At 37.8% G+C, this 27980-nt stretch overlaps 1 protein-coding gene across 1 annotated transcript in view; it reads left to right on the top strand.

Moving 5' to 3' along the window:
* CR1 (complement C3b/C4b receptor 1 (Knops blood group)) overlaps nucleotides 1-27980 on the top strand; it is a 136178-nt gene that overhangs the window by 46365 nt on the left and 61833 nt on the right. Inside the window, exons 5-16 of the mRNA XM_036832108.1 lie at nucleotides 1846-2244; nucleotides 4687-4863; nucleotides 4954-5056; nucleotides 6291-6376; nucleotides 8180-8398; nucleotides 10414-10593; nucleotides 11181-11280; nucleotides 14428-14513; nucleotides 16607-17005; nucleotides 18504-18680; nucleotides 18762-18864; nucleotides 20213-20298. Coding sequence (XP_036688003.1) covers nucleotides 1846-2244; nucleotides 4687-4863; nucleotides 4954-5056; nucleotides 6291-6376; nucleotides 8180-8398; nucleotides 10414-10593; nucleotides 11181-11280; nucleotides 14428-14513; nucleotides 16607-17005; nucleotides 18504-18680; nucleotides 18762-18864; nucleotides 20213-20298 — 2115 coding nt within the window. The remainder of the gene's footprint in view (nucleotides 1-1845; nucleotides 2245-4686; nucleotides 4864-4953; nucleotides 5057-6290; nucleotides 6377-8179; nucleotides 8399-10413; nucleotides 10594-11180; nucleotides 11281-14427; nucleotides 14514-16606; nucleotides 17006-18503; nucleotides 18681-18761; nucleotides 18865-20212; nucleotides 20299-27980) is intronic.

The following is a 27980-nucleotide window of genomic DNA, read 5'->3' as shown; positions in this document are numbered from 1 at the left end:
GGAAATTCCCTGGCAGTCCAGTGGTTAAGACTCTGTGCTTTCACTGCCGAGAGACTGGGTTCAATCCCTGGTCAGGGAACTAAAATTCCACAAGCCACCCAGCACATCCAAAAAATAAATTAAAATAAAATAAAATAAAATAAAATAAAATTTATCTCTTGTAAACATCCTATACTCAGATTTTGTTGTTTCATTCAGTGTGAAAATCTTTGCTTTTAATTAGAATGTTTAGGACATTTCAGATTAATATAGTTACTGATATAGTTAGGTTTAAACTAACTATAGTTATAGGTTAGTTAGTTATAGGTTTCTCACATTTTAAAATTAATCAAGTATTTTTATTATTCTATTTTTTTCTCCTCAAGAACATTTTAGTTGTACTTTATTTTCTTATTAATGCTATCCTAGAGACTCCAATATAGATCCTTGATTTATTATAATCTAATTTATTATAATTATAACCTATTATAATTGTATAATCTAATTTATTATAAATAATGCTTTTTACCACTTCCCAAACAATGCAAGAACCATAGCAGTTTAACTCCATTTATGCTCTCCTGTCATTTTCTACTGTTTTTTTTAACATATATTATATATCTCACAAGACAGTATAGTTGCTGCGTTTATAAAAATGGTATTTATTTATATTTATCTACACATTAACTCTTTCTGTTACACTTCCTCCATATTGCAGTTCTATCAGTTCTATGTGACACTATTTTCCTTCAGCCTAAACAATTCTTTCTAAGCATTTTTGTATTGTAGGTCTTCTGGCAATAAATGCTTTAAACAGTTTTCTAAGTATGGTTCCTCTGTTACTCTTTTGTCTATTTATGATCCTTTTGTCTCTCTGTGTTCTGTCCTGGATATTTTTTTCTGTCCTCGTTTCCAATTCATTGATTTTTCTTCAACTGTGTCTAAACTGCAGCTAATCTTATCCAAATTCTTAATTTCAGTATCAAATGCCCCCTCCTGGTTCAACTAACCTTCCTAGGGGGGAAAGTAGCCCAAATGCTTGGCTCTCACCTGGATTTTAACCTTCTATGAAACCAGTTTGTTAGCACCCTGATGCATTCTGATATGTTTTATATTTTACCCAGCATTTCTAGTTTTTCTCTGGGGGTGAGATGGGTGGAGTGATGTTTGATTTGAATTGTTGAGATTACCATTACCAGAAGCAGAAGCTTCCTAAAGAATTTTCATTTTTAATTTTAAGTCTTTTGGAATTTTGGTTGATGTTATTTAGTTCCAGTTATACAGTGTTAGAACAATACAGTTTTTTCTAACTATGTCCTACTATGTACTAGTCTTACTTCTACATTTTAAAATGTATTTTGCTTTTTTTTTTGGTGGAGTACTATATGATCACTTTTACATGGGTATAATATTATGATATCAAACTTAGGCTTGATAAAATGGGTTGCTAAGTTCTCTCCTTTACCTCTTGTGAAACACCTGAAATTACAGTTAGAAGTATATATTACTTGAAACTGTGATAGAACTTATAGGTGAAATTTTTTCTTCTATTTTTACAAGTTTCTTGGTCTATTCTAGCTTTCTATATCTACTTTAATGAATATTAGTAATTTATATTTCCATTTATATCGTTTAGATTTTCAAAATGTTTAACATCCGGTAGTCTACAGTTTCATAAATATTCTCATGTTTACCCAGATATACTCAAATTCTACTTAGGTATGCCCACCTAAATTACAACTTCATAAAAACTTACATATTAGCAAAGATTAAAAGCAAATAATGAAGGTAAAAATAGTTACAGTTTAGTGACTCATTTGATTTCTCTCACTAGTTATTTTAATTCACTGCTTTCCCTTTTCCCAGGCATTCCTTGTGGGCCACCCCCAGCCATCGCCAATGGAGATTTCATTAGCACCAACAGAGAATACTTTCAATACGGAACAGTGGTGACCTATCGCTGCAATCTTGGAGAGAGAAGAAAGAAGCTGTTTGATCTCGTGGGTGAGCCGTCAATATATTGCACCAGTGAAGACAATCAAGTTGGCATCTGGAGTGGCCCTCCCCCTCAGTGCATTACACCTAATAAATGCACACCTCCAGTCATTGAAAATGGAATAAGAATGTCTGAGAACAAAAGCTTATTTTCTTTACGTGAAAGCGTGAGGTTTAGGTGTCAGCCCGGCTTTGCCATGAAAGGACCCTCCACTGTTGAATGCCAGGCCCAAAACAAGTGGGGGCCGGAGTTGCCCAGCTGCTCTAGGGGTGAGTCTGACTGAGGGTTTGAAGGGGCCTACAAATGATGTGAGTTGTAGGAGGATAAGGAGTTTAGTTTTGGTTCTGGGGGGAGGATGTGTGGTGAGCAATGTGGATGGGTAAGTTTTCTTGGGAGGAAGCATTAAATAAAGCAGGTGTGTGTATATGTGTGTGTGCATGTGTATGTGTTCAAACTCAGAAGCAAAGATAAATCTGGGCAAAGAATGTAAAATTTCCTTGGGATGTCACTACTGACATCATCATCTTTCAGTTCTTTCTTTTTTTCAGTTAAAATAATCTTTTTTAAAAAAAAGTTTATGAGTTACTCTTGAGTATTGTAACTGCTAATACATAATGACTGATTCTTCTTGTTAAGCACCACTATATAGTCTATGGATTCACTTAATTTTTTTTTTTATTAAATTTATTTATTTATTTTTTGGCTGCATTGGGTCTTCGTTGCTGCACGCAGGCTTTCTCTAGTTGCGGTGAGAAGAGGCTCCTCTTCGTTGTGGTGTGCGGGCTTCTCATTGCGGTGGCTTCTCTTGTTGTGGAGCATGGGCTCTAGGCACGCGGGCTTCACTAGTTGTGGTGCGCAGGTTCAGTAGTAGTGGCTCACGGGCTGTAGATTGCAGGCTCCGTAGTTGTGGCGCATGGGCTTACTTGCTCCGCGGCATGTGGGATCTTTCTGGACCAGGGCTCGAACCTGTGTCCCCTGCATTGGCAGGCAGATTCTTAACCACGGTGCCACCAGGGAAGCCCCACTTAATTCTTAAAACAAAGACATGAGGTAGTTACTATTCTTTCCGTGTTTTACAGAGAAAATGAGTCTTAGGTTAGATAACTGTCCAAGATTAAATAGATACTAACTCTGTGAAGACAAGAACCCAAGCCTACCTGACTCCAGAGCCAGGGAAATAAAAAGCTACTCTAGATATTTCAAGGAGTGAGGGATTTAGTGCAGGTAAGAGAATATAAAGATGTTAAAAGGGCAGGAAGAGCAAAAGGAGGAAGGCAGTGTTACCAGAGCTCAGGGGGCTGCCATTCCTCCTGGGCTAGAGCACAGGGACCTGCACTCACTGAGCAGGTATTTCCTCCAGCTGCTCATGCTGCAGAAGCTGCTGCTGCTGCCAGAACGTAGCTGAGGTTGCTGGAGCCTGCAGTCATTGACATTGATAGAGTTAATGTTGCTGCTACTAAGGAAGAGCCATCAATTGCCACTTCCTGAGCCTCCTTTACAAGAAGAATGACTTCTATCATCTTCCTACATTTTAATTTAGTATATATGCCTCCAATTGTCAGAGCTTAACCAGGACCCAGCTGGCAAGGAAGATAAGCAGTTGTACTTTCAGGCTTCTAGCCCCAGCAGTCAAAGGAGAATGCAGAAGTGTAAGGCTGGGAGTCAACAGAGATTTAACCAGCACAGCACTTAAATTATCACATCACAGTGCACTTATTAATCAAGGAAAACAGGGGGGTGATGAGCCCTGAAATTGGGTGTTACAGCATCAGAGTATTTACAAAATCCTTAAGGGGGTCATTTATTCTAGTCCAATGCCCCATTTTATACTTGAGAAAGCTAAAGTCCAGAGAGAGAGAAACTGACCTGATCTAAGCCAAAATGAAATGATTTTTCATGTTACTACAGTTTTATATAATTTAGGAGATTCAAGTGCATTCTGATTCTGAGTTCAAACCAACTGTATAAAGAGACAGAGGCTCAGTTACAACATATGGTATGGAATATGCACTCTCATTGTGAGGGCTGTAGGTTTCTTAGAAGATTTCATTCAATGGTTTCCCATCTTCTCATTGGAATGAAGTGAATGGTTAAGCAGGACCTGGCCCTGGAGAGTGCAGAAAGGAGACTTATCTTCTCCACCAACCCATGTCAGGTGGCGTGACCACTGGAGAGAATCTGGAAAGAGATGAGAAGAGATGTATGAATCTTGTTTGTCACAGCAGAGTGTGATAGGTGATTGGGAAATCTGTTGGATGAGATTTGGGCTCAAGCATTCCTTATTGCCAAAAAGGTGGATATAAACTGGTGATGCCAATAAAAATAAAAATATAAAAATAAAAATCCATCAATCTAACAACTGCATACTAAGTGAACAGTAACAGGAAGAATTGTGCAGGGAACTGTTTGTTGTGTCATCTTGGGTGTGTACTTTAGATGGAAAACCATGAACCAAAGATGTCTCAGTTCTAGTCACTGTCCTGCAGTGTATCAGTTCTATGACTTTTCACAAGACTCTCTCTCTCTCTCTCGGTCTCTGTCTTTGTTTCTCTCTCTCTCTGTTCAATTTTGCCATCAATAAAACGAGAGGGTGTTAATCTACCAGATTTTTAAAAACAAATAGATTTATGGTTATGATTCTCTTAGCCAGTTTACCACTGAGGAAAAGTTATTTTCACACAGTTAACAGCACTTTGGTTCTCTTTCCCTAGTATGTCAGCCACCTCCAAAAGTCCTGCATGGTAAACACACCCCAAGCCACAAGAACAACTTTTCTCCTGGGCAGGAAGTGTTCTACAGCTGTGATCCCAGCTATGATCTCAGAGGGGCTGCTTCTCTGCATTGTACACCCCAGGGAGACTGGAGCCCGTCAGCCCCCAAATGTGCAGGTGCCTATACTGTCATCTGGTTTGTGGATCAGTCTCTTTGTCCCTCACAGGAACATCTCACTCCTGTGTGTGTGTGTGTTTTTTTCCTAGTGAAATCATGTGCTGACTTCCTGGACCAGTTACCTAATGGACATATACTCTTTCCACTTAATTTTCAGCTTGGAGCAAAAGTATCCTTCGCTTGTGATGAAGGGTGAGTGTGAGTTTGCCTGGCCTGCTGAACACTGAAATTGAGATTAATTCAAAAAGGGAAGGTTTAGTGTGATTTTTAAAATAGGAAATACTCAGGGATGTTAAATTTGGGGAGTGTATATGGGAAGTTAAGAGTAAGGAACAGGTGGAACTAATAACAAGATATGAAGGATAAACTGAAACGTATATTAAATGGCATGCTTAAACACAAATACAACTAATGTTTAAGAGTATACATAGGTGACACATTAAGTGAGAAAATCATATTTTCCAAGCATAAAAGAAAACGAGTAATTTGGAGAGTTCCAGAAAAAGTTTGATATGTGACAAAAATCTTATTAAAAATAAGATCATTTAGGAATTATTTCAGAAAATTTTTTAACCATCAAAAGTGAATTTTGTAATAAGAGAGAAAGTATAAGAATAAGCATTTTTAATCCAATCATATATCACCTGGTTGATAACAGGCCAAGGGCTCTGAAATGGTATTATGGTGGCTGATATTAAAGTTTTAAGTAAGGTCATTCACTTGACTTTACACAGCATGCACATCTCTACATGGGAAGTTTCAAGCATGGGCAACAAAGTACCTGATCTCGAAATGTTCCAAAGAATCCTTGACAGGCACCAAATAAAATTTAGGAACCATCAGGGTCCAACATACATTGAGAAATTTGGAGCATTTTGTACAAGAGTCATTTCCAATCTCCTTTCATTTTCCCCCCCAGAATATTCACGCTTACTCTTCCATAGCCCAGCGTGCTGTTGTGAGCCTTCTGCATAACCATCACAAATATAGAGACAAAAGAACAATCTTTGTTCTCTTTCCAGTTATTCTCTGCTTGTCCAACCCAAACTGGGAGCTGTTTTACTAGCTGTTCCAGTGTCATCACTTGGAGGATGTTTTATTCCAATAATGACTATGAGTAGATTTATCAGCTTTACCATGGGATGCTCAGTGAGAGACTGATTTCTCTGAGCCTAGGTCCAGGATCATGGAGATGGCAGCTATGCTACCACTGCCTTCTTCAACTTAGGCTGGGACTATATTATGTGACCAAGTGACTGTGCTTTGCCGTTCTCCCTCACTGGAAGCTGTGACTTTTCCAGATTGATGTGGCCTCTGAACCTCTGCCACCTGCTGGTTTCAGATCCTCAAAATGCTGAGATTTTTGCAAATGGAATGGCATTTTGGCTGAAGCAGCTCACATATTCACTACCATTTTCTTCCTTAGATTCCAATTAAAAGGCAGTTCTGCTAGTTACTGTGTCTTGGTTGGAATGGAAAGCCTTTGGAACAGCAGCGTTCCTGTGTGTGAACGTGAGTAGAAGGGTTAACACTTCAGACCAATCTCTCCCTTTAATCTGTTTGGTAATTTGACCCATGGCCTCCCCAGCCGTGGTTCTTCTATTTTCTAATCTGAATTATTGATAAATAGTTGCTTATTTTAATAATATTTTATTGTGGATCAATTTGTTGTGATGCACTTTCTTGTGATCAGAACCATCTGATCAGTCTCTTTGTTTTACATGATAAATCCTGCTGTAGTTTGCCTCTGAATCAGGAGAGATTAGCTAATGTGAAGCTTTGACAAATTTCTTTCTTTCTTTCTTTTTTCCTTCCTTCCTTCTTTCTTTTTCTTCTTTATGCCATCAAGGTGCAGTCACTCTACAATATTCCTATTTGCTAATATACAAATATGAAACATTCATTCATTCATTCATCCAATTATTTATTGAGCACATACTATGTGCTTGATGTTCTTCCAGGCACTGGTGTTATAGCAGTGAACAAGATGAACAAATTCCCTGTCCCATGTTATTTATACTCAAGTGGGGAGATGTACAAGAAAGAAAATAAACAAATTAAATCTTGGAGATGATAGGTCAGAGCAATGCAGAAATGAGGGGAAAGTGGGGAACAGCATTACACAGGGTGAGCAGTTTAAGACTCCTTAAACTCTCAAAACTTGTATCTAAATAAATTATGCTGAAAGATTCAGAAATAATAAGCTGATTAAAAAATGAGTCTCCTATATGCAATGCCACCACTGATTTCTCCTAGTCTACCCATTTGTATTTTCCCCAATAGAAGATAGGACTTTGCCTCATCACTTGATCCTAAAGATTGGAAAATATATAAATTTTAAAATAATCCAAATTTTACTAAAATGTTTATGTTGCAAGAAATCTGCTTAGTTATCCTATGATGCATTTTATAGTAAAGCTTTATAAAAAAACATAACTTCTGTATAGATCCTGTCATCCAAGAAACCCAACTTTCATTGAAGTAACATGACAAATGGCTGTCCACTGGCATGGGTTAGAGCTCAGTTATTGATTGTACTATTTCTCTTATTTTTCACGACTCTTTCTAATTTAAGCAGCTTCTTCCAAATCCCAAGCCTAATAAGAAACACTAAATAGAAGTAAGGAAAGGACTGTTTAAACAGACAAACAGATACCAGAAAGAAGTAACAATTTGAAGCCTGACGGAAAGTAAAGAAATAAAAATAATAATAATCAATCCCATGCATCAAAAACAACAACAACAACAAAACAGTCTGGATCATTTAGAGTTTTTACAATGAACCATATATGTTTCAATTCATTGTGACAGCACTACTGTCATAATTGATTGATGGTCACTGTGGGTAAGTTATTAAGGAAAGGTTTCATATGATTAGGTGATTAGTACATATGGAATACATTGTAGAAATATTTCCTGAGAATGTAAGTTCCCTGGAGGACAGAGACTTTATCTGTGCTCTTCACCATTTTATCCAGCCAGCCCTGACAAGTGGCTGACACAGAATAAGTGCCCAATTAATATGTGTTGATTAAATGAATGAGTTACTCTCCAATACATTCTTTTTCTTCTTTAAAAGTTTTGGTGCGTAATTTAAGGTGTAAAGTTTCTATCATCCAGAAAACTTAAAAGTCTGGAAGATTCAGGATAGGCAAATTCTTTTGTACTTTTTCAATTTAAAAAATGGGATTGAAATCTCACTTCATTTAGTCCATTTGCTGTTTTTAGGTAGTACCAACCATAACACCCAATGACTATAGATTAACTCTGGTGAAAACTCATCAGTGAAACTTAGAGCTTTTGCCTTCTTTCCAGAAATCTTGTGTCCAAATCCTCCTGATATCCTTAATGGGAGACACACAGGAAAACCTCTGGAAGTCTTTCCTTTTGGAAAAGAAGTAACTTACACGTGTGACCCGCACCCAGAGAGAGGGATGATCTTCAGCCTCACTGGGGAGAGCACCATCCACTGTACCAGTGACAGTCAAGGGAACGGAATTTGGAGCAGCCTCGCCCCTCGCTGTGGACTTCTGGGTTAGTGCATGCTACCCCACATTCCAAATGGATTCAGAATATCTAAACCAGACTCTCCAAATTCCATAATTACAATGTGGTGTTTATTTGTGCACTCGATACAATTAAATGCCAAATCAATAATAAATGGTTTTAAGATACATCAACGTGTAAGATTCTGATGATCTTTGCTTCTAGAGGGCTGGTGAAAAGAGATGGAGGAAGTGGGTGGCGGTTCTAGTTCTAATTAGAATTAGAAGGAAAATGTTTTCAAAGCATAGGAATTGAAAGCAAATGCCTATGAACCTTAACTAGCATAAGTTGTACCATCTTCACAGGTTTTGGAGAGAAGCACAGATCAGCAGAGAACAAAGCCTGGCAATATCGCTTTTAATTACCTATTTGGCCAGAGACCACTGTGTGTTCTCTCTGAAAACTGGGCTGCATTGTAGACAAAACACAAAGATTCTTTTAGCCAGTATGGGCTGAGTTCTAAGTTAAGATAAGGCTTACTTGCTCCTTAGCCCCGCACTAATTTCAGCTGTTGAAGTTTTCCCTCTTTGGTGGAAAGAAAAAGCAAAGCAATGTGAACTCAAGGGAAAAATGCAAAATAGAGTGTGTATTTCTAAGGTCTGGAGAAGGTATCCTAAGGTAACCAATACCACTATGACACCCACACTCAGGAAGTGAAGACGGAAGGGGAAAGTAAACCGTCGAAGTGACCCTAGTCCCAGCATAACATACTGACTGCTGAGGAACTCGGAAATAAAAGAGCAGTTCTAAAAGGAAAGGGACCAAGAATGGACATTCAGAAGTCATTTTTGCCCTAACTTTCCTTCTGTAACACCATGGCTTCAGCTTGGGGTGTCCCTATGAGCCTGTTTACAAATACAGAGACCTAGTTCAGATTCACTGAATCAGCAGTGAAAGGCAATCTTCCCCTAAGTTCTATGACTTTTTTCACCAGTACCCTATCCTGAGATGGCAGTCCTAGTTTTATCAGCTAGATTTTTTAGACTGGAGACCTGCCAGACTATCTTCATGTGTGATTTGGCCTTAGGTAGTAGATTTTAGTCATAAGGGAGACTCCTTGAACAAGAAGCTAGTATAGCTAATATTCAAGCTATAAAATAAATAAAGAAACAGGCAATATAGATGGATGTATTTCCTGTGAAGCCTGAAAATAAGCCAAATTTTCATATTGAGAAAAATCATTTAATTATATGTTAAAGAAATGAGAAATTGGTTTGCAAGTCTTCATACAGAGAATTATCTGGGTGCAGAATTGGCTCTAGCATAGCTTTTACTATTTGAAAAAATAATTGAAAGGGAGGTGGAGGACAGTTGGAATAGAAACTAAAAGAGAAGTTATTGTCAAAACCAAGTGGAAACGATTTCTATTTTTCCAAACATATACACTTTTTTGATTTCATACTACTTGAATCCAAAGTGAGTTTTTACTTCTCAAACCTAGAGCTTTAGGTGTAGGGGCTTAGAGCTAAAGCTAGAATTTGATTCAACATACACTTCAAACAATGTTTCTGTTTTTGTTTTGTTGTTGTTTTTATTTTGAGGAGATGCTGTTTATTTCCTTGTTGTGTTGAAATGGCCAGCTTAGGAATCAGACCTAGAAAGTTGGTGGCTGCTTCCTAGTTTCAAGAAACATCTTGAGTTCTCCATTCTTGCTTGTAAGCATGGGTTTTGATGCACTGATGTATAAAGAAACCAGACCAGGTGTAACCTAGGCAGAAACACTCCTCTGTCTCCCTAAAAATGTGAAAAATTGAATTGGAACTGTCTTTTACAGTAAATGATATGAGTAAAATGCCCAGATAGCAAAATAGCCTTCTGGATAGTATATTTTCTAATGGGCACATGCTAATGGAACTTTCCCTTCAAAGATTACAAGGAAATTATCTTTCCACAACTAAAAGTTTCTTTTGTTCTGATATTAAATCTAACAAGAAAGAGAAAAGGAAGGATGGCATTGGGTATCTTTTTGTTAACTCTGATGTTCTTGATTTTTTGGTCTCTAGGTCACTGTAACACCCCAGATCATTTTCAATTTGCCAAATTGAAAATCCAGACCAATGAATCTGAGTTTCCCATTGGGACATCTTTAAAGTATGAATGCCGCCCTGAGTACCACAGGAAGTCATTCTCTATCACGTGTCTACAAAACCTCACGTGGTCAAGTGCCAAAGGTGTCTGCAAACGTGAGTAAGCCCTGCATTGGAGCGTTCCTATGTTTGTCAAAGTATCTATAGGATCTTATTTAATTTCTCCAAATTTTAGAGATAAGAAAACTTTGGGAAACATGTCCACATAGGTGGAGGTAAGAGTTGGTCTTGTAGGTCATCCCTAATTATTGGTTGAAATGCTTATCTCCTGAGAATGTTTCAAGGAATATTTTCAGGAGAACTCCATTTTTTTATGGGGAAGTGAATAATGAATTACTCCAGATCAGGAAAAACTTTTGTAAGGAGACATAAACTGAATAACCAGGTAATAAAAAATTTTATACTGGTGGGATATAAGGCCACAAATGACCTTTATATTTTGATAAGAGATTTGAGACAAAGATAGGAGAGATTTAGAGGGGAGGTCTCTTTGAATGTGGTGCTTAGTGGGTGGCTGATCCTGAGGCAGTCTGGTGAGGTTCCTCAAGGTGGCAAACTCTGTAGAACCATCAGAATTGCATATGCTCTTCAGAAAGCTACAGTCAGGTGGGGACTAACTTGTTATACACTAACAAAAGTTCAAATTACTCTTCCTGGCTCCAAAATTCTCTTTCTTTCCCAAGGTAAATCATGTAAAACTCCTCCAGATCCTGTGAATGGTGTGGTGCACATAGATACAGACACCCAGTTTGGATCCAGAATCAATTTTTCTTGTAATAGAGGGTGAGTAGGCAGGAACATCTCTTGGTTCAAGAGTTCCAGGACAGCGATACTACCTTCTGGTCATATCTTGGAAAAGAGGACTAGGCTATTACCATCTGTTCTCAAGAAGCTTGAACATAGGTGTTTAACTCCTAATTGAAATGGACAAAGGTATGATAAGATTTGAGGGGAAATCTGTCTCCTTGCTGGAAACCAGGGCAGTACATACAAGAAAAGTGAGGTATTCACTGGGTAGAAAGGAAGAAGATTGGGGGAGGGCATAGTCAAACCATACAAACAGCCCTTGCCCAGAGCAGACATTGCTGAAAGAAAGGGAAGGCCGCTGAGCCACTGTGTAGAAAGCAGATCTTATAAGGTAACTGCACTATTCGTTTGCTAGGGCTGCCATAACAAAGTAGGACAAACTGAGTATCTCAGAACAGCAACAAAAATTTATTCTCTCAAGGTTCTGAAGGTTAGAGGTCCAAAATCAAGGTGTCAGCAGGACATGTTCCCTCCAAAGCCTCTGAGGGAGGAGCCCTCCTTGCCTCTTCCAGATTATGGTAACCTCAGGGCCTCCTTGGCGTGTGGCGCATCACTCCCGTTTTTGCCTCTGTCTTCCATAGCCATCTTCACTCTGTGTCTGTGTCTTCACATGGCACTCTCCTCTCTGTGTGGGTCTATGTCCAAAGTTCTCTCTTTTTATAAGGACTCCAGTCATATTGGATTAGGGCCCACCCTAATGACCTCATCTTAACATGATTATATCTGCAAAGGCCCTATTTCCAAATAAGGTCACATTCATGGGGATTGGGGGCTAGGGCTTTGACATACTTTTTGGGGAACACTGTTCAACCCATAATAGAATCCCCTGTGAAAATGTCAGATATAAAGTGTTTACTGGGCAGCAGTCACACTTTTGGTGCTTAACCTTGCTCAGTCTCAACCTCACTCCCAGTGGGAGCAGCTGAACCAGTTAGAGAATATGGGCTAAATTTGCACTGCCATGATAAACACTGAAAAGGAACTTGTGGCCTTCAGCATATTTGCTAACCAAGGCCTTACAGATCATAGTACCTACAATCTGACAAAGTGAAATTAGAGTAAATCTAAACACTTCTGTCTTTCTCCGAGCATTTTTAAGTACAATCTATAAATTCTCTGTCTGTACCCTCTTTATATTGTATTATGGAATAAGAGTGAACCTCTCAATGGCATAAAGTAGAAAACCATTGAGCTTATGATATGTTACAGGAAATTTATGTAAAAAGAGCAATCTGAAAAATCAGAAGACATGTCCTCTTACAAAATAGAGTTACTTCCAAGAAATAAGAGAAACTTTTAGAAAAATCTCCTGTTTACGTTTTTAACAAGATTCAGTTGCACGCTGTTTCTGTGAAACTAGTTAGGAAATAGAGAATGTTTGCATATGAATGAAAAGCACAGTTGTCAAACTAAAGAAAAATTCTGTGATAAACACACTGAATATTGTAGAAAATTAAAGCAGAGGGTAAGAAGACAAATTAATCAAATTCTCCCAGAATTAAGTGGAAAAGGATGAAGAAGAAGAGAAAAGAGAAGATATGTATAAACGAGTACTGGGATTCAAATTACATGTAACAAAAATTCCAGAAGGGAAAACAATAAGCCCATATTTAGCCATCACTAGGGAATTATCTGTATTTCAGGGATTATGAAAAAAACCTCAAGAATGCAGAAAGGAAATTAATAAACTATAATAGCTGTGAAAGAAATTAATTTGTATTGATATCACATTGATCCTTCACATCACTAAATTGCAGAAGATGGAGTTTCTAATGAGCTAAGCTAGTATTCACATCTAGAGGCTACAGATGTACAGTAAAGGATAAGCAAGGACCTAAAAATCACACCTGTGTACTTTGCAGGAAGCATACTTCCTGGGAGAAGGAAAAAGATAAACTCAGGCAATCCATAAGTATTTTCTTAAAGGATAATGATAAATTCTGGTGAGGTAGAAAATTGCCAAAAATCAAACAAAAGAAAAACAAATTTTAAAAAGTTCAAATATTTTCAACAAAGTTATAAAACTTAATACAATGACAGAACTAATTGTTAAAAAGTGAAACTTGACAATGTAATCATACTCTAATAACAATTTCAGAAGTCATAAAATATATCCATAAAACTAGAAAATGGAAGAAAGCAAAAAAAAAACCATAATCTAGACTTTTATTACATAGGAGATGGGTAGACTGTATATATTTTGACACCAAAATTGAGAAAATAGGTTTGAATACCTGTGTTGTGTATGTATTGGGTTGGCCAAAAAGTTCGCTTAGGTTTTTCCATAGGATGTAGCGGAAAACCCCGAACGAACGTTTTGGCCAACCCAATATGTAACACATGAAATGAAATTTCGAAGGAACAAAAATCAGTTATTTAGCTTCCAAATTATTAGAGCATCTAAAAGAGGTTCACCTATCTGGTTCATGTAGCAAATGAGAGGGAAGAAAAAGCAATAGCATGGACTGTATCCATCTCATTCACCAGAAATAAACCCCCTTATATTTGGGGCAGATCTGTTGTATTCACTGCTATGTGCTTACCATTGAACATTATGAAGGAACATTATGAAGTGATGACAAAAGCAAGATCAACCATACCATTTAGTTCAGTAAATTTGAATGGTTTAATATCCCTGTTGAGAAAGAGAAGTTTCCAAATAGGATGAAAAGCATCACAAATCTTGTTGTATTTACAAGAAACATGCCTAAACTAAAATGACATAGCAGTGTTAATATACAATATGTATATTTATGTATATCAGGAAAATGCAAAAAGAAAATTAAGTAACAATAATAATATAAGAAAAAACAGATTTTAAGAAGAAAATTTTCAGGCAGGTCTACAAAAGTATTGTTTTATTTAGGTACTGGGTACAATCCAAAATGAAACCAAGAAATTAAGAAGCAGAGTGAGCCATGAGGAATTAGAGAGGAAATATTCCTTTCAACAGTGAGAGGATAGAAAAAGAGAAATAAGAAAAGCCAGATAAAATAGGTGGAGTTTAGGCTAGTCCTTGAACTTCTTTCAGATTGTAGCCTTTCAGATTTGCCATGCATGTATGCATGCTGAGGAAGTTGATGGGATGTGTACAGCAGGCTTATTTTTCATTTTTGGTTTCAGGTATCAACTCATTGGTCACTCAGCTGCTGAATGTATTATCTCAGGCAATACTGTCTTTTGGGATTCAGAACCACCAATTTGTGAACGTGAGTTGAAATCTCTAGCCCCATTTATTCCATGCTCAATCCTAGAGTTGGCCCCTAGAATTACAAAGAATAAATTTCATCCCTTTTGGCAATAGTATCCTTCTGATATTTGAAGAAAACACTCCTACCCTTAAAGGTGCTCACAATGTTCCAAGCTTCTAGTTCCTCCTGATTTTTCCTTATCCTAGGGTATAATTTATTTTAAACAATAGTTTTGAACTCATTTAGAAGAGCACCCGAATTCTTCTTTTGTTGGTTGAACACCTTCCAGTTTGAAGACTGTTCTCTTTAGTGAAGTAAATGAATACAAGGTTAGTGAAAGTGCCTTCCTTCCTCTCTGTCAACTCTTAATACCAGGTCATCTGTTCAAGCCGTGGGCCCTCCCTGCTCTCTTATTCTTTGTCTGAACAGTGACATGCCATCTTTCCCATGAGTTGTTTGGAATATGAACGTTCTACACTTCAGGGCACAGAGAAAGGAGCAGTTGCAAATTAAAAAAGAACATAAAGATATAACCCTGGGTTTGGTGATAATGTAAAAAAAATCAGCTCAGTACTTTGTGACCACCTAGAGGGGTGGGATAGGGAGGGTTGGAGGGAGATGCAAGAGGGAGGGGATATGGGGATATATGTATACGTATAGCTGATTCACTTTGTTATACAGCAGCAACTAACACAACAATGTAAAGCAAATATACTCCAATAAAGATGTTAAAAAAAAAAAAAAAAGAAAAAAACACTCTCTAACTCAACTGGTAGTAGGATAAGTGGTAACGAATTTTCTAACAGGCCAGTACACAGTATGTATCAAAAACCTTAACTGTACGCAAGCCTTTAATCCAGAAATTCTACAGTTCATGATTTTAAAAAGTCACCATGGGTTTTTGCGAGGATTGGTGTACAGATGTTACCTATATTATTATTTTATGATAGTGAAAAAGTCAAAAGAATCTAAATATTGTGCATATTTCCAAACAGTGTTCTGGAAATAATCTACTAAATAATCTAATAAATAATAATCTAATAAAGGTACACGGAATGTGTTCTAAAAAAAAGTTTAAAATATGCCAGAATACATTAGACAAGAGAGGGAACACTTTCAAATGGAATCAGTTAGTATGTTTGTACTCTGAAATATTACTTAGGCAACAAAGATATTTTAGAAAAAAAATGTGTGTGTGTGTATTAAAGATTGCACATTAAATAGTTAATAGTGATTCCTTCTAGATAATGGGCTTAAAGGTGATATTTATTTATATTTTATATATTTTCTACAATAAATAGGCATCTTCTTAAATATTTTCTTAAGCAAAAATAAATAAATAAATAAATAAGTGTCTACTTTGATATTCATGCCAAAAATGATATAAATATTTTATATGCTCAGGAATGATTTAAACTGCCTAGGAATTATCTGTTACTTGCATATTAGATTAAATTTGTCGATAAAATTACCTGTGCTTCATACCTTTTTAGCAGTATTGTTTTTGATATTTTTTTTTCCACTTCTTCTATATGCTACCTTTTCTTGAGTCAGTATTGGCAAAGTATATTTTTATTTCGAACATCCTCATTTTCAAGATTATTAGCATAGAGTAGACACATATTCAGCTATTTTTATTACTTCTGAATCTGCGATTGTTATGTTTGTTGTGTGTAATATTGTATATTTGTTTATTTTTTATTAGTTGTACCAGAGCTTTTGGTTTTTATTTATTTGATAGACTATATTGTATGCTATACCATATTAATAACCAATAGAATAAATCCAAATGCCCTCTACAGAGAAAGAATTGAATTAAAAATAGTTAAATAACATATAAATTCTCACTTAAAATGAGAAGTATGTGGACTATAATAATATATGGATACATTTACTGAAATAGCATTAATTGAGAAGAGCAGAGGTCATAATATTGTGGCTATCTAATCTGCGATCATGTAAAAACATGTCTGTACATTAGCAAACATTAGACAAGAGCAGAAGTGTTCTGAATAGTGACATTTTGATCATTTTTTAAACTTGTTACCAAAATTCATAATTGAATATAACTTTAAGAAACTGAGGTTTTAACTTGCTGTCCCTTTTCCCAGGCATTCGTTGTGGGCCACCCCCAGCTATCGCCAATGGAGATTTCATTAGCACCAACAGAGAATACTTTCAATACGGAACAGTGGTGACCTATCGCTGCAATCTTGGAGAGAGAAGAAAGAAGCTGTTTGATCTCGTGGGTGAGCCGTCAATATATTGCACCAGTGAAGACAATCAAGTTGGCATCTGGAGTGGCCCTCCCCCTCAGTGCATTACACCTAATAAATGCACACCTCCAGTCATTGAAAATGGAATAAGGATGTCTGAGAACAAAAGCTTATTTTCTTTACGTGAAAGCGTGAGGTTTAGGTGTCAGCCCGGCTTTGCCATGAAAGGACCCTCCACTGTTGAATGCCAGGCCCAAAACAAGTGGGGGCCGGAGTTGCCCAGCTGCTCTAGGGGTGAGTCTGACTGAGGGTTTGAAGGGGCCTACAAATGATGTGAGTTGTAGGAGGATCAAGAGTTTAGTGTCGGTTCTGGGGGGAGGATGTGTGGTGAGCAGTGTGAGTAAATTTGGGGCGAGGAAGCACAAAATTAAGAAAATGTGTCTTTGCACTTGTGTGTAAGTGCCTTCATTTTGAGAAGCAAGAGTTTAATTATTCAAGGAAGGAGACATTTGGGACTCTCATACTGAGGAATTCTCAAGGCAAACTACCAGCTCCAATATCTCTCAGTTGTATTCAAGAATGATGTGGACTTTCTGGTCAGCTGTATAATAATCTTGTCTACTCTTTACAACACTCCTTTGAAGTAGTGCTATCCTTATATCCATAAGACAGTGAAGTTAGCTTGGTCTTTCAGAGGTTAAATAAGTTGTCTAAATTATGTGCTACTAAGTGGCATACCCAGGAATAGAATGCAGTGTGTCAGCCCCTAAAGCTGAATGCTCTGGTTCTTGACATACTTTTATCAGCATCTATCACAGAAAGAAACTGGCTTATGAAGAAAGATATCATAGCCTCAGAATAGTGACAAAGACTTTAGAGTTTGTTTTGGTCCACCTCCTACATTTTATCATTAGAAATCTGAAATTGAAAGTGCGAGTAACTTGCTCAAAGCCAAACAGATTTTTCGTTCATCTTTAGTTAGATACAGGTTAAGTTGAAGTTCAAATGAGTTCTGATGCCCCTAGCACACACCAAAAGGACTGTGAATGGAGGCAGCCACACCTTGAGTTGAATATTCTCTAAAAAATATGTCCTCTCATTACAAGGACTGGCTTATTTAGGGGATTTTGTTCTCAATGGCTGGTCTTGTCTTCTTATGCCACAATAGCTGGCATAAGAAGGACTGTAGAAGTGGATTGGTAAATATTGTGGTTGATACTAGGGACAGAGAGGGAGCTTACAGTTTTTCCACCAACCCATATCAGCCTTGTACAACCAATGAGAGGGCAGCTGGGAGGACAAACAGATACAGTATGGATTATTACTACACTTTGATCATAGAAGTGTGAAAAAAACAGATAAGGGGAAACCTGTTACAAGTTTAGGCTCAGGTAACCTTCTCATTACCTGAAAGATGAGGCTGTAAATTTTATTGCCTTTCTAGCAAATATGTGAGCGGGGTAGCCCACCAGTACTAGTGACTCTATACTAGAGAGCCAGCAGTGGAAGAAGAGACACCGTGCCTGGTGGACTAATGAATGTATTTTAGAACTTGTGCTGGGAAGGACTGGGTTCTAATTCTCTACCTCTTACTAGCTGTGAGGTTTTTGGCTACATGTCTTCCCTATCCTTAACTTCCACATTAGTAAAACAAGGGGATTGGAGTATCATTTGACTTCCTTTGTTATACCTGTACCCCCTTAATTATGATTCTCTAACTCCTTGGAAGGGTTAGAATTTAGCAAAAGGTATTTCCCTATAACTGACAGGTACTTTACTGTTCTTTACCCAGTATGTCAGCCACCTCCAGAAGTCCTACATGGTAAACACACTCCAAGCCACAAGAACAACTTTTCCTCTGGGCAGGAAGTGTTCTACAGCTGTGAGCCCAGCTATGATCTCAGAGGGGCTGCTTCTCTGCACTGTACGCCCCAGGGAGACTGGAGCCCGGAAGCTCCCAGATGTGCAGGTGCCTATACTCTCTTCTGGTTTGCAGATCAATCTCTTTGTCCCTTACATGGCAGTCTTACTCTTGGTTTTTTTTTCCTAGTGAAATCATGTGCTGACTTCCTGGACCAACTTCCTAATGGACATGTGCTCTTTCCACTTAATTTCCACCTTGGGGCAAAAGTGTCCTTCATTTGTGATGAGGGGTGAGTGTGAACTGCAAAAGAGACCAGGGCCATATTGCCGGATGTTGATATGCTGATGCCCTGGGTTTTATCCAAAAAGGGGGCTGACTAATGGAGAAAAAGTACTAAAAGAGACTAATATCTCAAACAGTGATTGGGAAGTATGGTAAGAACCAGATGGACCATGAACAGATGCTTAAAAAGGAAAAGTGGTAAATATACTGAACAGCAGAAACATAACAATAGAACATGAATATTTAGGTGGAACATTAAGTGTTTGGATAAATAGTAATTTGTAGGCATGAAGAGATAAATATTCCAGAGGTTAAGAAGTTCGATATATATATATATGTACATATATATGAAAGAAAGTTATTTATAAGACAGATGACATGCAAGGATTGTGTCAGGAAATTTTTAAACCAATCATTAGTGGCATTTGGAATAGGAATGAAAGAGTAAGCAGAAGTATTTTTAATCTATAATAATTACATATCATCTAATTAGTATTAGGCTGTGTTGAAAGAGCATGAAGACTGCTGTTCATATTTCAAGTAACATCATTAACTCTTTGTGTGAACCTAAATGATCTTGATATTATGTTCCAACACCACTGGCAGGTAAAAAGCATGGACAATAGAGCAGCTGTTCTCAGTATATTCCAAGGACTCTTGACAAGCATCAATTACCAGTCACCCAATAAAGACCCAGAGGCAATTCAGGAGCCACTGGTCTGACAATAAACCAGATGTTTTAGGATGATTGTTCTCCAAGGAATCCTCTCTCCTCACCGTTTCTTCTTTTTCCTAGATAATTTGGCTTTACTCTTCAGTAATCCAGATATGTCAGAAGTCTCATTCAGGAACATTCCAAATGTATTGGCAAAAGGAACAGTCTCTGATATCTTTCCTCATGTTCTCTGATTTGCTTAAATCGGGAGTTGTTTTCCTCCTGGTCTACTAAAAGAGGAAAATGCCACACTTTGCATTAGAGGACAAAATTTCTCCTAATGACAAAAGGGGGCTTGTCAGAGAGCAGTCAGGGTAAGATGGTCTCCTGAAGGTCCAGGACCAGACTAAGGAAATGCCTGTCTATGTTTTTTGTACATTCTTTAGTTCAGGCAAGTCTGATTACTGAGCTTTGACAGGTGTTATTGCTTTGTCCTCACTGGAAGCAACAATGTTTTTAAATGTTTTGGTTTCTGAGCCTCTATCAGCTGAGAAACAAAATGGGCTGAGCTTTTTCTTTCACCTGGTATTTAACTTAGGAATTAAATTGTGTTTTAGCAGAAGGGAAGTAGCTGAGATCTGTCAGTGGATGGAAGAGAGAAATGGTGTGCTCATCCAGTCACTACTGCTTTGTTCCTTAGGTTCCAGTTAAAGGGAAGTTCAGCCAGTTACTGTATCTTGGTTGGAACGAAAAGCCTTTGGAATAACAGTGTTCCTGTGTGTGAACGTAAGTAGAAAGAATATCTGTTCAGGTCTGCATCTTTCTCCTTGTTTTTTTCATTTTCTTATTGCATTTTACCACATGAAATTATCTAATGTCTTCCCCTCTGTTTATTTTGTTTTTGATAGAAATATTTATTGTTGAAATAGTTACAAAGAATGTTTTTTAAGGAAATAAACCTGAACATCATGGGCTTTGGGTGTCATTCTATAAATATTTATAAACATACTATGTGCTATAAATGGGAAGAAATGCTTCACAGATGGGGAGAAGTTTATGGCCTGAAGCGTTGTCAAATTTTCCCTTTTTCCTTCTTAAAAATGATCGTCACACTTCAGCATTTTTTATCCTTTCTTCAATCATCCATCCATCATATACACATTCTTTCAATAGATTTTTTTTGAGTAACTACTATGTGCCAACCAGTCTTCTAGATACTAGGAATATGCCTGTAAACAAGACAGACTAGGTCCCTGCTCCAATGTTGTTTATATTCTTGTGCAGGGAGAAAGGCAAAAAAATAAATATATAACAAGTAAACAAGCAAACACATAAATAGACAATTTCAAATAATACTAAGTGTTATTAAGAAAAAAACAGGGTAATGCATAAAATAGTTGTGTAAAGGGGAAAAAGGAATTCCAGAAAAAAATTGTTTCCATTTAAAATAAAATGATTAAGGAAGAAAAAGAGAAAATAACATTTGAGCATTGATGGAAATTGATTGATTACCAATGTGCAAAGATAGAGGAAGAACTTTCCATGCAGATGGAGCAGAAACTACAAAGGTCCAAGGCAGAAGTGTTCCTGGCATTTTCTTTGAAAAGCCTGCTCCTGACATTTCTCAGAAGCCAATATGGCTGATGTTCAGTGAGCAAATACAGAAGTATACAGAAACAATAAAAGAGAGTAACTCTATACTCTGTAAGAATTTAAGTTTTCACTCTAAGCAAGATGAAAAGCCATTGGAGTATTATGAGTAGAAAAGTAACATGATCTAACTTATTTTTAATGATTTCACTCTGGCTACTCTAGAGAGAGCTGAGTTGAAAGGGTATCTCTTAGATTGAGATTCCCCAAAAAACAGTGCCAGAGACAAAGCTTGAGTTATAATGCTCTACAGGAGGGTATAGTCCCAGGGCAGCAAGAGTGAAGGAAAACAAAAAGGGAGGTGGAGAGGAAAGAAAAGCAGATAAATAAAAGAGACTGTGTTATTGAAGTGGCCATAAGCTTCACAAGAAAGACGGCTCGTTGTTTGGCCGTATAGGACATCTCCAGAGAGATTCTGTGGAACCAGAACTGACCATTAGAAGAGAAAGAACAAACGACTTATCTGCTCGGTCTTTCCTGTCTCTCATCTTCTGTTTATTCCAAGGCTATTAAGTCCTTGGATTTCATGTTGTATTATTTCTCTCCCTGATCAAACTCTGGGGACACTAGAGCCCATGACCTGTTGCCTGGTACTCCACCTAAGCCAGGAAGTGATAGAAAGAGCCAGAGTGGACATGGATCCAGTCACGTTGGCTTCGATTTAAAACTACTGTGACCTCCACTGCAGTGGTACAGCAGAGGCTGTGCAGAAGCCCATCTCACCCTTGGGGGAGCTGAGACAGCCAGTGTTGTCAGGAAATGAGGTAGCAGTGGTATCAGCACTCTCAATTGAGAAAGCAACTGAAGGCCCAAAAGATACCTGTAGCCAAGAAAAGCTGAGGGTAGAGCTGAGGATACAAGCTGGGAGTCTATTGCAAAAATCTAACCAGAGATGTTGGCCCAGGTTAACACTGAGAGAGGTGATAAACAGTATTCAAATTCTGGATATATTCTGAAGGTAGAAATGACAGGATTTGCTGATGGTTTAGATATAGAGTTTAAAATAGAGATTAAATGAGATCACCCAGAGAGTGAATGGGACCAGAGAATAGATGCGTGGTCTGAGCCTTGTAAATTCAACATTAAGATGTTGGAAAGATTAGAAGGAATCAGAAAAGGAGATGAAGAAGAAACAGCCAGTGCGTTGAGAGAAAAATCAGGAGGATGAGGTATCTTGGAAGACAAGTGGAGAACTTTGTTTAAGGAGATGAGACTCAGAAACTGCATTATATTCTTCAGAGAGGTCAAATAAGATGAGGACAGAAAATTATCATTGGGTTTAGCGACTTGGAGGTAATGAATGACCTCGATAAAAGCAGTTCAGTAGAGTTGTGGGGGCAAATGCCCGATTGGAATGAGTTCAAGGGAGAATGAAAGGGAGGAAGGGCAGACCATAGACAACATCTTAGAGGACTTCTAATGTAAAGGGGGTAGAGAAAAGGGACTACAGCTGCAAAGGGAAGTGGGATTAGGGAGCTTTTTCTTTTTTAATGACAGAAATGTAACCTGTTAAATAGAGAAACACTACTAATATACCCAATCTGTATATTTATTTCTTCACTAAATCACCAGGATGTTGCTTCATCTTCTGATTGTAATGACTGAAAGATATATATTTATTTTTTCAAATGAATACTTTGCTTTAATGTTATTTGAACATATTGTACTGATTTATATAATGAAACCATAGTTACATCTTTCATGTTTGAAAGTCGGCTATTTGAAAATCTTAATGTAATTAAGAAACATGAAAGAAAGAAAGAAAATTATTCCCATGAACTCAAGGATATACCTAAAATCACTTAATAGAGTGTAAACATTCGTTAAGCTATTCCACCCTTTGAATAGTTAGTTTATCCATACTTCTTTCAAGCTGCAGTATCCTCTTCCTAAATACAGATCAAATCAGAAGGGGAAAGGAGCATCTCTCAAAAGATAACGCTCAAAAGAAGAAATGTGTGTCTCTTCAATGAGAAAAACAAACTGTAAAACCTATAAGTATCTCAAAAGTCAAAACATTTCTGAGCCTTTGGAGCATGCACTGGAGTATGGAGAATGTTTCATTTCACTGTGGCAGCATTTCTGTAACCATTCATTTTGCTTTTGAGAATAACAGCCTCAGGGTATCAAGAAAAGATTAAATCATGGATAGACAAATAGTAAATGTATATATTTGGAATATATTTGGAAAAAATTCTCTAGGATAAAGATCCTTGATGTTAAAAGATCTCATCTATTTTGTGCTTAAAATAGTACTTTCTGTATAGTAGGTGCTCAAAAAAAAAAAAAAACCTTCTTGGTGAATTAATGGATGATTTCCTTGTTAAATGGATGTGGTTAAGAAGATTTTTGTTTATTTAAGCCTCAATTATCCAGAAGGCTTAACTTACTGAAGAGTTCAGGATGCTTAAGTTCCTTTTAGACTTTTATAATAAAAATTGATTTTGATGTAACTTCATTTAGCTGCATCTCGGCAGTGTCCTAATATATTTATTTTGTAGTTTGTACTCTCCCTAAGAGTTTAATTGTTGTTGAACTGGCAACACAGTCACAGAATCCCACAATTGTGGAATCGACCCAGATTAAAATTTAAGCATTTTAATGTAATTTTTAGCTCTTTTAGAAATCTTTTGTCCAAATTCTCTGGCTCTCCTTAATGGGAACCACACAGGAACTTCTCTGGGAGGCATTTCCTGTGGAAAAGAAATATCTTGCACATGTGACCCCCACCCAGACAGAGGGATGACTTTCAATCTCTTTAGGGAGAGCACCATCCACTGCACAAGTGACAGTCAAGGGAATGAGGTTTGGAGCACCCCTGACCCTCACTGTGAACTTTCTGGTTCTGTTGGTCAGTGCCCACTCCTATACACCCTAAATGGGTTCAGAACACCTGGACCACATCCTTTATATTTCTATAATGAGATGTGGTGTTTTCTTGTGAGTTTAACTTTGTCATAAGTGGAAGTGTCGAAATTACATGCCATAGCTAAAACAGATATTTCCAGCAGTGCCAAGATGTTTGACTAGGTAAGATGCTAATCATTCTACTTGCTGGTGGAGTGGTGAGGAGAGTGGGGCAAGAGAAGAATGGAAGCTGGGATAGAGTGAGGGTGTGGCACCAACCTTGGAATACCGCATCATTGGCAGGGGAGCCCTGAGATAGAAGAGCAATCCAGTGAGAAAAGGCTACACATGATGAGAGGCATTTAACCTTTCCTTGATCTTCCTCACCCTCCAACTGGGTGGTATATATCAGAATCCAGTGAGATTTCTTTAAATGCAGATGCCTAGGTCCCCAGCCAGGCTTATTGAATGGGCAAATAGAAGCAGTCTCCACCAAAGAGGAGATAGTTGAGTTCAGACTCTATTTCAAATTATGCAGCACACAGTATACCCTCTCATAAAGAAGACCTAGCTTCTTAGAGGAAGCTACTGAATGACTTAGTCTGTTTTGTCCTTGTCCTTGAATGTCTGCATCAGAATGAGAAGAGTGGTCTATTAGTATCCTAGGGCTGCCATAAACCATGAACTAGGTAGCTTAAAACAACAGAAATTAGTTCTCTCACAGGTCTAGGGGTTGGAAGTCTGAAATCAAGGTGTTCGCAGGGCTGCACTCTCTCCTATGGCTCTAAAAGGAGGGTCCTTCTTGCAGCTTCTGGTGGCTCCTAGCATTACTTGGCTTGTGGACACATCACTTAAATCCCTGCCTCTGTCTTCACATGGCCTTCTCCCCAGTATCTCTGTGTCTCAAATCTCCACTTCCTCTCTCTTAAAAGCACAGGGAGCTCAGCTTGGTGCTCTGTGATGAGGTGGAATGAGGTGCTCTGTGATGCTCTAGATGGGTGGGATGGGGGGGTGGGAGGGAGGTGCAAGAGGAAGGGGATATATGTATACATATAGCTGATTCATTTTGTTGTACATCAGAAACTAACACAACATTGTAAAGCAATTATCCTCCAATAAAAAAATAAAGGCCAAAAAAAAAAAGGACAGCAGCAGTCACTGGAGTTAGGGTTCACTCTGGTAATCCAGGATAATTCATCCAAGATCATTACCTTAATTGTATCTGAAATGACCCTTATTCCAAATGAGTTCCCATTCTAATGTTTTAGATGGTTGTATCTTTTGGGGGACATCATTCACCCCACTACAAGTGGTGGCTGCTATTTAGTACCAGAGAGGCAGCTTATGGTAGGCATCCTGAGACTGAGGTAGGGAGGAATAAGTGAAAAGAGACAGTAAATATGTCTTAATATACATGAGTATGTTAACACCAGTAAATGAGGATGTAATGGTTAACTTAACTCTAGATAAAGGCACCCTGATAGGAGGCCTGGCACGTGAAACTATTGGCTAAAAATCTTGCTTTGAACAGAAAGGCCAAAAAGGTGAATAGTCTTCCAAACAGTAAAAATTTCCTGATGGGTAGATGCTATTGTAGAGCACCATCCTAAGGTAACTTCAGGGGTTACCTTAGGGGAAGAAAGTCTTTTGCCATTATTATGTCTGTGTTTCTGTGATCCCATCTATCAGCTCAGTTGGAGAGAAAGAGGAGATAGGGTGGAAGTCTCTCTGCTCACTTTGATATTTCTGTGGTTTTGGTCTTCAAGTATTGTAAAGCCCCTAAACAGTTTCCATTTACAACGCCTACAACCCTGACTGATGAGTATGAGTTTCCAGTTGGGACATCTTTGAATTATGAATGCTTCCTTGGGTATTTTGAAAATATGTTCTCTATCACCTGCTTAGAAAACTTGGTCTTGTCAAGTGTCAAGATATTTAGAGATATGAGTAACCCCTTCCTGGGAGCCAATTCATGTATATCAAAGAATCTGTGAGATCTGATTTAATTTGTTCAAATTTTGAAGGTGAGACATCTAAGTTTGCCCAAGGTATTTAAATGGAGGGTGGACTTGTAAGTCATCCCTTCTTATTGCCTTGCATTTCTACACCTTGACTAGATATTCATTTCATAGGAAAGGCTCTCACAAGAGGAATTGGAGGAAAATTTTCCATTCACTGGGGATACCCTTGGTGGCTAAAACCATGAAATGAATAAAACAGGGGCACAAGAAAATTATGTGGGTCACAGTGAATTGCGCTTGGCTAACTAAGATAGGAGGAAAATCCCAAATTTAAGGCCTTTGATTTAGGCTGATGGGATGGAAAACCACAAATGACCTTTATTGGGTGATTTGATGGGATTATTTAACCACAAATGACCTTTATTGGGTGATGCTCATTGGTCTTTTTAAAAGCAGGTGCCCTATAGCTACTTGTATGGTGAGTTTTCTCAAAGTGGTCAATTCTGTAGAACAATCAGAAGTATACAGGCTGTTCAGTATGCTACACTCCAGTCTGAATTTAAAATCAAATGTAAATTGAACTGTACACCTCATCCCGAATTCTGCTTCTTTTCTGTAGGAAAATCATGTGGAAAACCTCCAGAACCCTTCAATGGCATGGTGCATATAAACACAGATACCCGGTTTGGATCAACAGTTAATTATTCATGTAATAAAGGGTGAGTTGGGAGCACTATCTTTGGAATGTGAGTTGCAGAACAGCAATGCCAACCTTCCACCCAGTCAAAGATATGCAAACCAGACTACTGACGTACGTACTTCAAAAAGTAAGCAATAGGACTTCTGGGTAGAGATGGTAGCTTGAACAACATAGGCATGTGACCAAGGAATCTAAAAAAAGAAGGCGCAATGTGTACCTGTATTAAAACTAGGGGAGGGCACCATGCTTCTGCTGAAGGTAGTACATGAGAAAGATATTCACTGGATAAAAAGGACCAGCTTGCCAAATAAATAAAAGGAAAAATGCTGGTTGAACCATGCAAACATCCTTAACAGGTTAGTGGGTGCATAGCTGATTAGAGGACCCTGGGGCAGGGTTTGGGAGAATAAATATTAAAGGTAACAGCAGCTCTGGGAAATGTAAGTGTTAAAGTGCACACAGAGTGGGGACCTTAAGGGAGTTCTTGCGCTTGACTTTTCCCTGGAATGGGGAAACATCCTAGAAGCCATTGCCTCAACTTAGAGGGAGCAATTAAAGAATGTTTACTAATTTTCATTTGGCACAATAACTTAGAGGGAAAAAAGATATCTATATTAAATCTTCCTGCAAAAACTGTCCCTAGTCATCAGCCCCATGCTATTCTGCCCAGGCTATTATACCTATGATCCAGCAAGTTTAAACTAGGGTAAATCAATATTCACCCCTTCTCACTTTGTCTGAGCTTGGGAGACTTAAAAACTTCCATACAATCCATCACCAGTCCCTTCTCAACTCCCCTTAGGAATAAGCCTAAAGCTCTCTCTGTAGTGAGCAAGCCAAAACATCATTAAATATAAGGTAAGATACAGCAATTGAAAATAAAAAGACCAATTTGAGAAATCAGAGAAAATATTCCTCTATAAATCAGAGTATTCCAATAAACATGGGAATGAGCTACAAAATAGGATATTAGAAATCTCTCATGTGTGTTTATAACATAGAATCTATGAAAGGCATTTATAAGATTTAATGATCTGATATTAGGAAAATTTACCTATGGATAAAGCACACAGGAATCTAAAAAGCAACAATAATCAGGAGATTGAATCCAGGAAAAAAACAAAGAGATCATTAGAAAATAAGATTAAATTCTCCAGAATTAATCCAGGACAAAACTGGAAATTATACACATATTCACTCACACACAATCTAGATATGAGAAAAACAAAAGAAAGCAGAAAAAAGTGAAACATTAATTAGCACATAATGTGAGATAGTTTCTCAGACCAGAATAAAAAAGACTAGATTGT

Source organism: Balaenoptera musculus, chromosome 1, assembly GCF_009873245.2.
Source record: "Balaenoptera musculus isolate JJ_BM4_2016_0621 chromosome 1, mBalMus1.pri.v3, whole genome shotgun sequence".
Classification (NCBI taxonomy): domain Eukaryota; kingdom Metazoa; phylum Chordata; class Mammalia; order Artiodactyla; family Balaenopteridae; genus Balaenoptera; species Balaenoptera musculus.
Note: the sequence above shows the minus strand (reverse complement) of the source record. Positions and strands in the feature narration are given on the sequence as shown.